Source organism: Schistocerca americana, chromosome 1 (assembly GCF_021461395.2).
Source record: "Schistocerca americana isolate TAMUIC-IGC-003095 chromosome 1, iqSchAmer2.1, whole genome shotgun sequence".
Taxonomy (NCBI): Eukaryota; Metazoa; Arthropoda; class Insecta; order Orthoptera; family Acrididae; genus Schistocerca; species Schistocerca americana.
This window is the reverse complement of record NC_060119.1, coordinates 1,158,389,035-1,158,402,479: the sequence shown is the minus strand read 5'-3', so window position 1 is coordinate 1,158,402,479 and position 13,445 is coordinate 1,158,389,035. Positions and strand designations below refer to the sequence as shown.

Below are 13,445 nucleotides of genomic sequence, written 5' to 3'. Positions count from 1 at the left end.
TCCATCTCCTCCTCCCCATTTTCTATGACCATTTCCTCCCTCTTCTCTGTCCATCTCCTCTTCCCCCTTCCCCACATCTGCCCCTGGAAATGTCTTACAATTTAAAATCTGGTTCCTAAATCTCTGTCCAACTATCATATAAGCAACCTGAAACCTTCTGGTGTCTCCAGGTGTCTTCCAAATGTACAATCTTCTTTTATGATTCTCAAACCAAGTGTTAGTGATGATTAAATTATGCTCTGTGCAAAATTCTACCAGGTAGCTTGCTCTTTTATTCCTTTCCCCCAGTTCATATTCATCTATTTTTCCTTCTCTTCCTTTTCCTGCTATCAAATTCCAATCCCCCATCGCAATTAAATTTTCATCTCCTTCAACCATCTAAACTATTTCTTTTGTCTCATCATAAATGTCTTCAGTATCCTCAACATCTGCGAAGCTTGTTGGCATATAAACTTTTACTGCTGTGGTAAGTGAGAGCTTTGTGTCTATCTTGGCTATGATAATGCGTTCACTAGGCTATTCATAGTAGCTTACCCACATTCCCATTTTCTTACTCACTGTTAAACAGCTCCTGCATTACCCTTATTTAATTTTGAATTTATAACCCCATGTTCACCTAATCAGAAGTCCTGTTCCTCCTGTCTCCAAACTTCACTAATTCCCACTATATTTAACTTCAACCTACCAGTTTCCCTTTTTAAATTTTCTAAAGTAGCTGCCCATTTAATGGATCTAACATTCCACACTCCGATCCGTACAACACAAGTTTTATTTCTCCTTATGACATCCTCCCAAGTAGTCCCCGCTTGGAGATCCCAATGGGGAAATATTTTACCTCTGGAATATTATACCCAAGAGGACACCATCATCATTTAATCATACACTGCAGCTGCATGCCATTGGGAAAAATTATGGCTGTAGTTTCCCCTTGCTTTCAGCTGTTCACAGTACTCACACCATTGCCCCTGCAACTACTGAAAAGGCTGTGGCCCCTCTTCGGGAACCACGCATTTGTCTGGACTCCCAACAGATACCACTACATTCATGCTCATAAATTAAGGATAATGCTGATACATGGTGAAACAATGCTCTGGTGGGCAGTTTGTGGGTTTAAATCACCTCAGGGTATGACCAGGCGGTGCATTTGACCTGTGGTCATCACACAGTGGTGGTTCTGACAGCAGCAGTCCAATACGCAGAGGTGTGCTGGTGCATGTCAGAGAATGGTGCAGCAAGTAAGTGTGCAGACATTTTCAGACATGCTAATGGTGGCTGTGTGTTGAAAATGGCTCAAAGAACACATATTGAGGACATTATGAGGGGTAGAATACTAGGGCGACTGGAGACTGGTCAAACACAGCAGGTCGTAGCAAAGGCCCTCCATGTGCCGCAAAGTTTGATCTCAAGATTATGGCAACAATTCCAGCAGATAGGTAACGTGTGCAGGCGCTACAGTACGGGACGTCCACAGTGAACAACGCCACAAAAAGACTGATATCTCACCATCAGTGCCCGCAGACAGCCACAGAGTACTGCAGGTAGCCTTGCTCGGGACCTTACTGCAGCCACTAGAACAATTGTCTCCAGACACACAGTCTACAGGCGACTGAACAGACATGGTTTATTTGTCTGGAGACCTGCAAGGTGCATTCCACTGACCCCTGGTCACAGGAGAGCCCGTAAAGCCTGGTGTCAAGAACACAGTACATGGTCATTGGAACAGTGGTCCCAGGTTATATTCATGGACAAGTCCAGGTATAGTCTGAACAGTGATTCTCATCGGGTTTTCATCTGGTGTGAACCAGGAACCAGATAGCAACCCTTTAATGTCCTTGAAAGGGACCTGTATGGAGGTCGTGGTTTGATGGTGTGGGTTGGGATTATGATTGGTGCACGTACACCCCTGCATGTCTTTGGCAGAGGGACTGCAATAAGTCAGGTGTATTGGAATGCCATTTTGCACCAGTATGTCCACCTTTTCAGGGGTGCAGTGGGTCCCACATTCCTCCTGATGGATGATAATGCACGGGCCCACCGAGCTGCCATCGTGGAGGAGTATCGTGAAACAGAAGATATCAGGCGAATGGAGTGGCCTGCCTGTTCTCCAGACCTAAACCCCATCGAGCACATCTGGGATGCTCTTGGTCGATGTATCGCTGCACATCTTCAAACCCCTAGGACACTTCAGGAGATCCAACAGGCACTGGTGCAAGAATGGGAGGCTATACTGCAGCTGCTTGACCACCTGAACCAGAGTATGCCAACCCGTTGTGTGGCCTGTGTATGTGTGCATGGTGATCATATCCCATATTGATGTTGGGGTACATGCGCAGAAAACAGTGGCGTTTCATAGCATGTGTGTTTCGGGACGGTTTTCTCAACTTATCACCAATACTGTGGACTTACAGATCTGTGTTGTGTGTGTTCCCTATGTGCCTATGCTATTAACGCTAGTTTTGTGTAGTGCCTCGTTGTGTGGTACCACATTCTGCAATTTTCCTTAATTTATGAGCAAGAGTGTACATACAGTACGGCTATCCGTACCACAGAGGCATGCAACCAACCACACCAACAGCAAGGTCCATGGTTCATGTGGAGTTATTACAGTAACATGTAAAAATTTGAATTATATTGGAACCATACAATTTGGAATTTTTGGTAACAATGTTTTCCCTTTATATATTACATATATATTATATTATTAATATATTAAAAATTAGGCACTTAAAAACATGCCCACATTATAATTCAATGCTGTATCAAAATTTCAAAGCAATTGGTCAAGAACTTTTGGAGATTAACAATATTGAATGAACCAACATTTACATTTTTATAAGGGGTTCCCTTTTATTACATAGAAGGTGAGGCAAATAAAAATGGCCCAGAGAACAGAGTTCCAGGGTACAAAGAAACACAGAAGAGGAAAGGAAATACTGAAAGTGACCAAGTTGCTGAAGATGAATCAATGGTGGACTGATGGAACTGCTGCAGTCTCATTCGAAATGTTCTGCCGCAATTCTTGAAGACTGTGAGAGCTGTTATGATACACCTTAAGACTTGATGGCTCCCCACACAATGTAATCACACACTGGCAGGCCAGGTAGCCTGTGTGGCTAGCTAAGGCTGCGACCAGACTGACCTCTGCTACCAATTCTGTCATGCGTGAAGATAGTGTAAATGTGCTCCCAGCTTCAGCCAGCTGTATGGGCAGTTGGTCCATCCTTTTGGAAATAACTGTTAGTCTTTTCCTCCTCCATTAATGCTGCCACAAATGGTTTCAAAACGTTGGCAATGTAGTGTGCCAAAGTCAGTGTCTGACAAAGGAAGATAGGACCAATAATGCTGAGTGCAGACGCTGCACAGCAAACCCCAACCTACTGATCACGCAAAGGTATTTTGTGGAAGTTATACAGATTCTCTGCTGCCCAGAACCTGTGATTTTATAAGTTGACATAGCAACTCAGGTGAAACAGGCTCTATCAGACACAAAGAACAGATCTATGTCCAAGTCATTCATTGTCATATCACTGAAGAGCCACTCACAAAACTGGAGGCACTGAGGAGCATCTACTGGTTTTAATGTGTGAACAATAGGCACTTATTACGGATGCATGTGCAGGTCCTGTGGAGTATTCGTCCACACAATTGACGTGATATGCTGGTCTCTTGCGACAGGCATCGGGTTGATTTGGTATAACTCTAAGCATTTTCTGGTGCACTGCAGCTGCATTTTCTGGTATGGAGGCACATTTCAGAATGTTTTCTTTGATTTGTTGAAAACAGGTCCTGTCCAACGCCATTTTTGGACTAAGTGTTGCATGGCACTTTTGCCGGCACCTTGACACCATTAAACTTCTCAGCAAACAACTGGAAACACCATTTCCATGACTTTGTTGTCACATAACTTTCTACAATGAGCACCAATTGCTCCACTGTGAGAACCATTGTCCCCTTTGTACTGCTCCACTCACACTGACACAGCCCGCACTACCATCTCTGGACTGGTGTGGATCATGTGATGGGCATACATGTGGTGTGCATATCATGGGGTGTGGTCACATGCATACATTCACATACAATTGTATCCACTTTTTAGCCCCACACTGTATATAGTACATAGTTTATTTATTCATATAAAAATCCGTAATTTGTAACAAGTATAACATTATAGGAAAACAGTCTTAAGAACTGGCAGTCATTAAACATCTTTAGAATATTTTTGGATGTGAGGTCCACCAGTTATGCAAAACACCGTTTTTCTCAGTACCCAAATATGTTTCGGCGTTCCAGTAGGTATATAAAAACCTATGAATATTTGAATGCAATGTTGTATCCAAACTTCAAAGCAATCCATGAAGATTTTCAGAGATTTGAGATTCTGAAGAAACAAACATCTACATTTGTACTGCAAAAGAAACTGTAAATGTTCCTAATTGCAACCTCCAAAAGTTTTTGACTGAATGCTTTGAGATTTTGACACAATGTTGCAATGGAATACATGCTTGTTCTATAAATCTGTTTTTAATATATGTAATACATAACTTTTTTATAAATTTAATACTATGGAAATGTTGTTACAAAAAAATTCAAAAATTTATACATAGATATCTAAACACATGCCTGTATTAGAATGCAATGTTCAAAATTTCAAAGTAATTGGTCAAGAACTTTCGGAACTACTTATTTTCATGAAGCAAACATTTACATTTTTATTTATTCAGATGATATTCCAGTTTCTCATTTGAACAAATAGTCACTACACAAGTGCTTTAAAAAGTTGTATAAACAAAACTATTTTGCAGATTAATTTTATACCTGACAAATTTTTGCACAAAAAATACTGACACAGCAAAAATTTCAAGACCAATAAATTATTTCATTGCAATCATAATCTGGTAAGTTCTATACATACCTGAATCCTAGTTGGTGCAGTAATTCCCTGTTTTTCAAGGGCACTGCATATACTGGAATTTAGACCAAGATCATTGAATGTTACTGGTCCAGTGTCGGAGGAGTAAGCAGTTGCCGGATTCTAAAACAAAATTGTATAAAATGGCATTGCTTTCCTAGACACAAATGTGATGGAGAATAAATAGGCAACACAGTAATGGTCCAAAGCAGTTACCACACACTTTTAATTTTTACAAGTACAAAAATTACTGTTTTATTGAATACACAGTCTTCACTATTGGATAAACAAATAATGATAGTACTGAATGCCCCACTGCATTGCCACAAAGGCTTCAAATCGGCCATTTACATGAACAATGCAAAAAGAAAAAAAAAACAATCCAGTAGTGTACTTAATAGGTACTAAGAGTAAGCACTTAGTCCATAGTAAAGAGATACTGCAGGCAAAGTCACTTGTATACCCCAAAAGAATACCATGAAGTGAAGTGATCCACATGCCCTCCAGGTATTAATGTATCTATTGCGAGGGACATGGCCCAAGTGATATGGCATTGTTAAGATCATTGATAATGAAGTAAGTGTTGTGGTTATATCCTCATTCGCTGAGCAGTTTCCACAGGCATCTATGTTATCATCTAGTTCCAGAGAAATAGCATCCCTATGCATTGAAATTGGCATGTAAGGTCTATGTAACCCCAGTGTGTAGTAAGCATGGGAAGAAGGAATGGGGGACCACAAAGTCACCTAGCTGCTTTGGTATGGTATTACATTGCTACTGCACCACCAAAGTTGATATTGTCCTCAACATTCCTGTACAAACTGGTCGCTGTCAGTGGCACCTCAGACACCTCTATAGGTGTAAGTGGGTAACCCAACTGCAGAACCTGGCCAATTCCCTAGATAGCAGCATTGACAGGGATGGATCATTAAACATTCATTGATGGCGGCAAAGGTGCAGGCTTCAAGGGGTGGCACTGATGGTGCTCCATTGGTGCATAACAGTTGGCAGTAGTGAAGATGGTGGAAGCGATGTCAAATAATGCGACCACAGAGGTTTCAACTGGTTGCTGTGGCACCAAACACTACCCTTTCTGGTGGTCATGGTACACAGTAGGACACCATATGTGACCCCCATCAGCTATTGACTCAGAATCCCCTATAAAGGTCATAGCCCATACTGATGCACCTCATGGAAGTGACAGACACAGCAAAGGTGTTTATGTGATGTCTGTGGTACAAGTACACACTTTGCTGCCTGTGAAGGATGACTGTTTTACTTTTGCCATCTGTCAACACACTTCTGTATGTACTCAGTAATGTGATGAGAACTATCCCTAGAGATGATTTTGTGATAAATCTTGGATATTCAATACATAAATGTCCCAGCCTCAACGATGCTTTTTGGATGGGATGCGGATGACATCAGGCAGCCAATTCCATTTCGTTGAGAAAATATCCAGTGGAGGTAAACTGGGGTATATTATCTGATTATATTAGTTTGTGGTAAGTCTCCAATCATGAAGATTTTAGTTAAAGATTTCTACCTGCCTGCGTGGAAAAATTTCGCTACATGTTGGTGACGAAAAGGAATTGGCTAAAGCACTGACAATGGCTAGAAACACTGACTTTAAGAACAGGCCAACATAGTCAATGTGACTATTCACTTAGCTTGTGGACAGGATCCATGGGCTGAAATCTGAATGTGGCACTAAATGGTTTCTTGTGCAAAACTGGCAAGTGTGCTTCAACTTTACTATGTCATTAGGTGATCCAGGATAATATGAACAATCCTTTTTTGTCCGTTATATCCCCTAGTGCCCTTTGTTCAAGAAGAACAGAATCTAAGGCTGAAGAGTCTGAAGGATCACCAATAAGTTTTTAAATGACTACTTATGACAGCAACAAAAACTCTAAAGGTACCATCTTTCACTGGTATTCATATTGGCTTTGGTCCTGTGTTTGAGGTCAATCACTGCTTAAATTTTGAATAAAAATCATCAGCTTTGGCAGCCGAAAAGTTCTGGCATAAAAAGTCACCCTCATTCTACCAACAGCCTTGTCAAATGAGGGTGGAGGAGCAGACAGAGGGCAGGGCACTCTCTGGCTCTCAGGGTGGAAAACTACCCCAAAAGGCGAAAAAAAAATCCATTTGGATCTCTGGAAGGGACAACCAATGGGGAGGTGACTATGAAAAAAAGATTGAATAACCAATGAAAGAATAAAGCTCTAAAAGTTGGAGTGTGGAATGTCAGAAGTTTGAACATGGCAAGAGCTAGAAAATCTGAAAAGGGAAATGCTAATTCTCAATCTAGATGCAGAGAAGGTGGGGCGGAAAGGGGGGGGGGGCACAGTTTGTGTTACTGGAAACAGGTCAGTGATAGGGTTGGTCTCAGGAGAATTGACAGCGCACCAACACTGACAATTATAGTTCAGGTATACATGCCGATATCACAGGCTGAAGATGAAGATACAGGAAAAAGTATATGAGAATACTGAACAGGTAATTCATTGTGAAAAAGGAGATCGAAATCTAATGGAGGAATCGAATGCAGTTGTAGGGAAGGAATAGAAGAAAGGATTATGGGAGAATATGGGCTTGGTACTAGCAATGAGAGAAGAGAAAGACTAGCTGAGTCGTGCAATAAATTTCAGCTAGAATAGTGAAGACTCTGTTCAAGAACCACAAGAGGAGGAGGTATACTCGGAAAAGGCCAGGTGATAAGGGAAGTTTCCAGTTAGAATACATCGCGCTCTGGAAGAGATTCCGACATAATATTGGACTGTAAGATATACCCAGGAGCAGATATAGACTCACATCACAATTTAGTAGTGGTGAAGAGTACACTGAAGTTTAAGAGACTAGTCAGGAAGAATCAAAGCACGAAGAAGTCGGATATATAACTGCTAAGGAAAGAAGTCATAAGCTTTAAGTTCTCTGAGGCGATAGATACTGTGATAATGAATAGCTCAGTAGGCAGTTCAGTTGTAGAGGCATGGACATCTCTAAATATTTAGGGCAATCACAGAAGTTGGAAAGAAAAACATAGGTACAAAGAAGTTTACTGCGAAGAAACCATGGGTAACAGACAAAATACTTCAACTGATCAATGACAGAAGAAGTACAAAAATGTTCAAGGAAATTCAGGAACACAGAAATACAAGTTGCTCAGGAATGAAATAAACAGGACGTGCAGCTAGGCTACAGTGAAATGGCTCCTTGAAAAATGCGAAGAAACTGAAAAGAAATTACTGTCGCAAGGACACACTCAGCATAGAGAAAAGTCAAAACAACCTTTGGTGAAATTAAGAATGCAATGGGAATTCCACATCTGATGTGACAGCAGAAGAAACAGGAGCTGATAGTGAATAGGTATGGGATCCAGATTAGAATCTGAATTTAAAATAACTTTGGAAGGCTTAAGATCAAATAAGACAGCAGGGATAGATAACATTCCATCAGAATTTCTAAAATCATTGGGGAAAGTGGCAAGAAAACAACTATTCACATTTGTGTGTAGAATGTATGAGTCTGGCAACTAACCATCTGACTTTCGGAAAAATAGCATCCACACAACTCTGAAGACTTCAAGAGCTGACAAGTGTGAGAATTATCGCACAATCAGCTTAACAGCTTATACCTCCAAGTTCCTAACAAGAATACTGTACAGAAGAATGGAACCGAAAATTGAGAATGTGCTACATGGCGATCAGTTTGGCTTTAGAAAAGGTACAGGCACAACACAGGCAATTCTGACATGATAATGGAAGCAAGACTAAAGAAAAATTTGTCAACCTGGATAAAGCATTCAACAATGTAAAATGGTGCAAGGTGTTTGAAATTCTGGAAAAAACAAATAGGGGTAAGCTATAGGGAAAGACGGGTAATATACAATATGTACAAGAGCCAAGAGGGAATAATAAATGTGGACGGCTGAGAACGAAGTGCTTGGATTAAAAAGGGTGTAAGACAGGGATATAGTCTTTCGCCTCTACTGTTCACTCTGTACATTGAAGAAGCAATGATAGAAATAAAAGAAAGGTTCAGGAGTGGAATTAAAATTCAAGGTGAAAGAACATCAATGACACAATTCGCTGATGACATTACTATCCTGAGTGAAAGCAAAGAAGAATTACAGGATCTACTGAATGGAATGAACAATCTAATGAGTACACAATATGGATTGAGGGTAAATCGAAGAAAGATGAAAGTAATGAGAGTTAGAAGAAATGACAACAGGGAGAAACTTAACATCAGGCTTGGTGGTCATGAAGTAGATGAAGTCAAGGAATTCTGCTACCTATGCAGCGAAATAATCCATGACAGATGGAGCAAGGAGGACATCAAAAGCACACTAGCAATGGTGAAAAGTGCATTCCTGGCCAAGAAAAGTCTGCTAATGTCCAAGACAGGTCTTAATTTTGAGGAAGACATTTCTGAGAATGTAAGTTTGAAGCACAGCATTGTATGGTAGTGAAATATGGACCGTGGGAAAACTGCACCAGAAGAGAATCTAAGCATTTGAAATGTGGTGCTACAGACGAATGTTGAAAATTAGGTGGACTGATAAGGTAAGGAATGAAGAGGTTCTGTGCAGAATTAGAGAGGAAAGGAATATATGGAGAACACTGACAAGATAAAGGTTTAGATGATAGGACAATTATTAAGACATTGAGAGATAACTTACATGGTACTGGAGGGAGCTGTAGAGGGTAACAACTGTAGAGAAAGACAGAGATTGAAATAATTGAGGATATAGATTGCAAGAACTACTCTGAGATGAAAATGTATCCTCCTCCTTGCATCTCCCACTCTCGACTGTTGTTTGAGTTCAACACAACAGTAGCAGTCTGGCTAAAGTGGTCGGAGATAGCAGTTGTGTGCATCAAGTGTGCAACACAATGTGTCATCTGTACTGTGAGTAGCAATCTATCCTTTTCATAATTGTTTGTAATCAATCAATGACTCATATTTACAAGCAGGTTAAAGTATGTTGTAGTAACACCTATAAAGCTAGACATAAGCAAGCCACCCAAATCTACAGACCTGTGACACTTCTTACTAAATTTTGGCACAGCTAACAAGAAAAATTATCCTATTAGTATCTCCCGGCCGTATGTCAGTTTATGAGACCAGAGCCACAACTTCTCAGTCAAGTAGCTCCTCAATTTGCCTCACAAGGGCAGAGTGCAGCCTACTTGCCAACAGCCCTTGGCAGACTGGATGGTCACCCATCCTAGTGCTAGGCCAGCCCAACAGAGCTTAACTTCAGTGATCTGACAAACCAGTGTTACCACTGTGGCAAGGCTGTTGGCTCACCATCTTTAAGGTGAGTAGCAATCTATCCTTTTCATAGTATTGTTAAAATTCTACTTAAACTACAAAAAACCAGGACTATCCAGTAAGTATACTACACTTTCACCAGTAGCAATAATGGATGGGGCTAGCGTGGGCATAATGCTGTCTGAGCATTGGTTCATTCAGTCAGCATCCAGCCATGCCAGCATGAAGTTCGTGCCATTTCCTGTTATTTCACAGTAATAGTTTTCAGTGTGTTTCACAACCAAAAAACCCGCATATTGTGAAGTGCAGTCAGTAATAAGAAACCATACACCAACCGAAATTTATCTGCAACTGTGTGAAGTGTACGGAAACAATGTAATGACTGAAGGTGCATTAGGTTTTAAAGTGGTCAAACTAATGTTCACGATGAAGAGCAAGGTGGACAACCAAGCACTGTGACTGATGAACTGGTCACAAAAATCGGGCAGAAGATTCAAGAAAACTGCAGATTCACGAAGACTAAGCTCTCATTTAGTTTTCCACAAATTTCACACAGTTTCTTGCTTAAAATCACTTCATACACACTAGGCCATCACAAATGTTGTGCAAGATGGGTACCAAAATCTTGGCACAAAATCTCAAGAACCAGCGTACGGCTGCATTATTGATATTTATTGAGTCTTATGAAAAAGATGATGACTTGTTGCCTGGTCAAATTGTAACTGGAGGCAAGACTTGGGTCAAACGCATGAACCCCAAGACCAAATTGCAGTCTAAGGGATTGGCAGCACATAAATCCCCCCCCCCCCCCCCAAAAAAAAAAAAAAGAAAAAAACAAGCAAATGTTTGAAATTTTGTCTACAAGAAAAATTATGGTGACTGTTTTTTTAGGACAAGAATCATAAGCTTCTTGTCAATTTTCTTGAGTGTGGCACAACAATAAACTCTGCAAGGCATTGTCATTGGAAAACTTAAGAAGGGCAATTTAGAATAAGCACAGTGGGAAGCAAAGCTCAGAAATTTTGCTCTTGCGTGACAACACTAATGCTCCATCATACAAGGCAAATCACACTCGAGAAGTACTCAATGCCTTAAGTGGGAGGTGTTTCCCCATCCGCCATAAAGTCCACATCTTGCAGCCAGTGACTTCCATCCGTTTCCAGTGATAAGGACCTAGCTTGCATCATGGCATTTTGACAACACTATGAGACTGCAGGGGGCCTGATTAACCAGTTGAAGCCTAAGGCAGCAGAATTTTATGACAATGGAATTTCAAAGCTCATTTTTCGCAATGATATGTGTCTAAATTTATGTGGAGACCATGCTGGAAAATGTATTTAAGTGTCACTTTCAAATAGATGAAACATTTTTCTCTACACTGTTTTTTAATACCAAAACTTAAACTACTTTCTGGCTAGGCCTCATTGATTATCTTCCAGTGACTATAGAGAATGGTTCAAAACTTCTAATGCTGGCTGATGGCAAAAGTATACCAATCAAGGAACGAAACTCAACTATACCAGACATAATTCAGGTAATAGGAGAAGAGCACAACAAGAGATTCATAGCTAACAATTTAGGTCTGCCCACAGCCACAATGTCTGCCTGCACAGTGGACTGCAACACTTTGTCAGCCACCATGGCCAACCAGGAATTCTAGCTGTTTTGGGCCCATATCAAAGGCTTCACATCACAAGCATCTGCACTTCGCATGAAGCCAGTTGGTGTTCCCACACCGCCACACCTTCACCAATGAATCCGTGACCATCAATGTGCCAAAGATCGAGTCACTTTATGTTGGTACCACTGCAAATTTGGCAAGCAAGCTTCCTGTTGCCACCCAACGTGCGACTACCCCAATGCCAGTGGAATCTGCGAGTAAGTGTGCACAGGTGCTATGCTGCCTCACAGCACTTGTTTATATCAGGCAGAAGGTCCGTCCAGCATTTCCTAGTAGGCGCTGGGTCTGGCCTGTGGTGTCTACCTACATACAATGCTCCCTTGGTGTCAACCAACAACACCATTCTGCCAGTCAACTGCCAAAAATTCATCCAGCATAACCTAGAGCGTCCACCCAATGCAATAGGATCTGGGATTGCACATTGCCTTCAGCTGGCAATTCATCATCAGGAACATTACAGAGACAATTATTGGTGCCAATTTCTTAGCACATTTTCCACTCATTCCAAACACTGCTGGCTGCTGTCTCATTGACAAGGGCTCCAGTTGCACAACTGTTGAGTTCTACTGTGCTGCGCAAAACTGGAATATGTCACTCAGTTCAGCACAGACATTTGGCAGTCTCATGAATGGATGATGATGTTGCCAACAGTCTGTCACAAGCTACCAGTGTCACTAGTTCCATCAATTTAGCCACACTTCCTGAGGCCAGGATGTCATTACATTGCCGGGCTTCTATCGTCAAGGCCCAACAACTCGTTTCTGACTGGTCACATTCTGTGACACCTCCACAGGCAAGCCACAACCTTTCCTGCCACCTGCTTTCCATCATCAGGCCTCTGATAGCATCCACAATCTGTGCCATCCTGGTATTAAACCCACAACCAGGCTTGTTACCAATCACTACGTGTGGCCTGACAGCTGCTCAGAATGCCATAGCCGGACCTGCTGCTATGTCGCTTGTCAGCATACAAAGGTCGGTCACCATGTTGGTGATTTTCTTGAAGCTATAGTGAGTAAACCTCACGTCCACATTGATATTGTGAGAACCTTCTCCATCTCTGATGGCCAGTGGTATCTTTTAACCATCCTATCATCAACTGTTTCATTCCCTGGCCAGAGACGAAACAAATCCTGACAACTCAGTTGAATTGATGCAAAGCATTTGTGAGTACAAAGGTAGCTCATTTGGGTACACCCCCAACCCCTTAGCCGTATCACCATGAATTGCAGAAGATACTTTAAATTCCAGCTGTGCAATGAGCTTGCCCAATTCTGTGGGACTCATTGTAACTGCACCACTGCATATCATCCAGCCAGCAATGGTATGGTTGAGCGATAGCATTGCACTTTGAAGGCTGCTTTCCTTTGCCACAACACAACTTGGACTACTGCACTCCCCACTATCCTTCTTGGCCTCTGCACCAGTTTCAAGATGGACCTCTGTGCCTCATTGGCCAAGAAGGTTTACGGTGAACCCCTTCAGGTACCTGAGGAATTTGTCAAGCCCTCTGCTACCATTTCTGCCTCCAACATACTGGCCTTCCTGGATGGGCTGCATTCCCATACTGCA

General features: G+C 41.6%; 1 protein-coding gene across 1 annotated transcript in view; it reads right to left on the bottom strand.

Annotated features, from left to right (window-relative positions):
- The window catches only part of LOC124619514 (probable ATP-dependent RNA helicase DDX28), a 90,081-nt gene that overhangs the window by 54,736 nt on the left and 21,900 nt on the right, over positions 1-13,445 (bottom strand). The window contains exon 4 of the mRNA XM_047145964.1: positions 4,913-5,032. Coding sequence (XP_047001920.1) covers positions 4,913-5,032 — 120 coding nt within the window. The remainder of the gene's footprint in view (positions 1-4,912; positions 5,033-13,445) is intronic.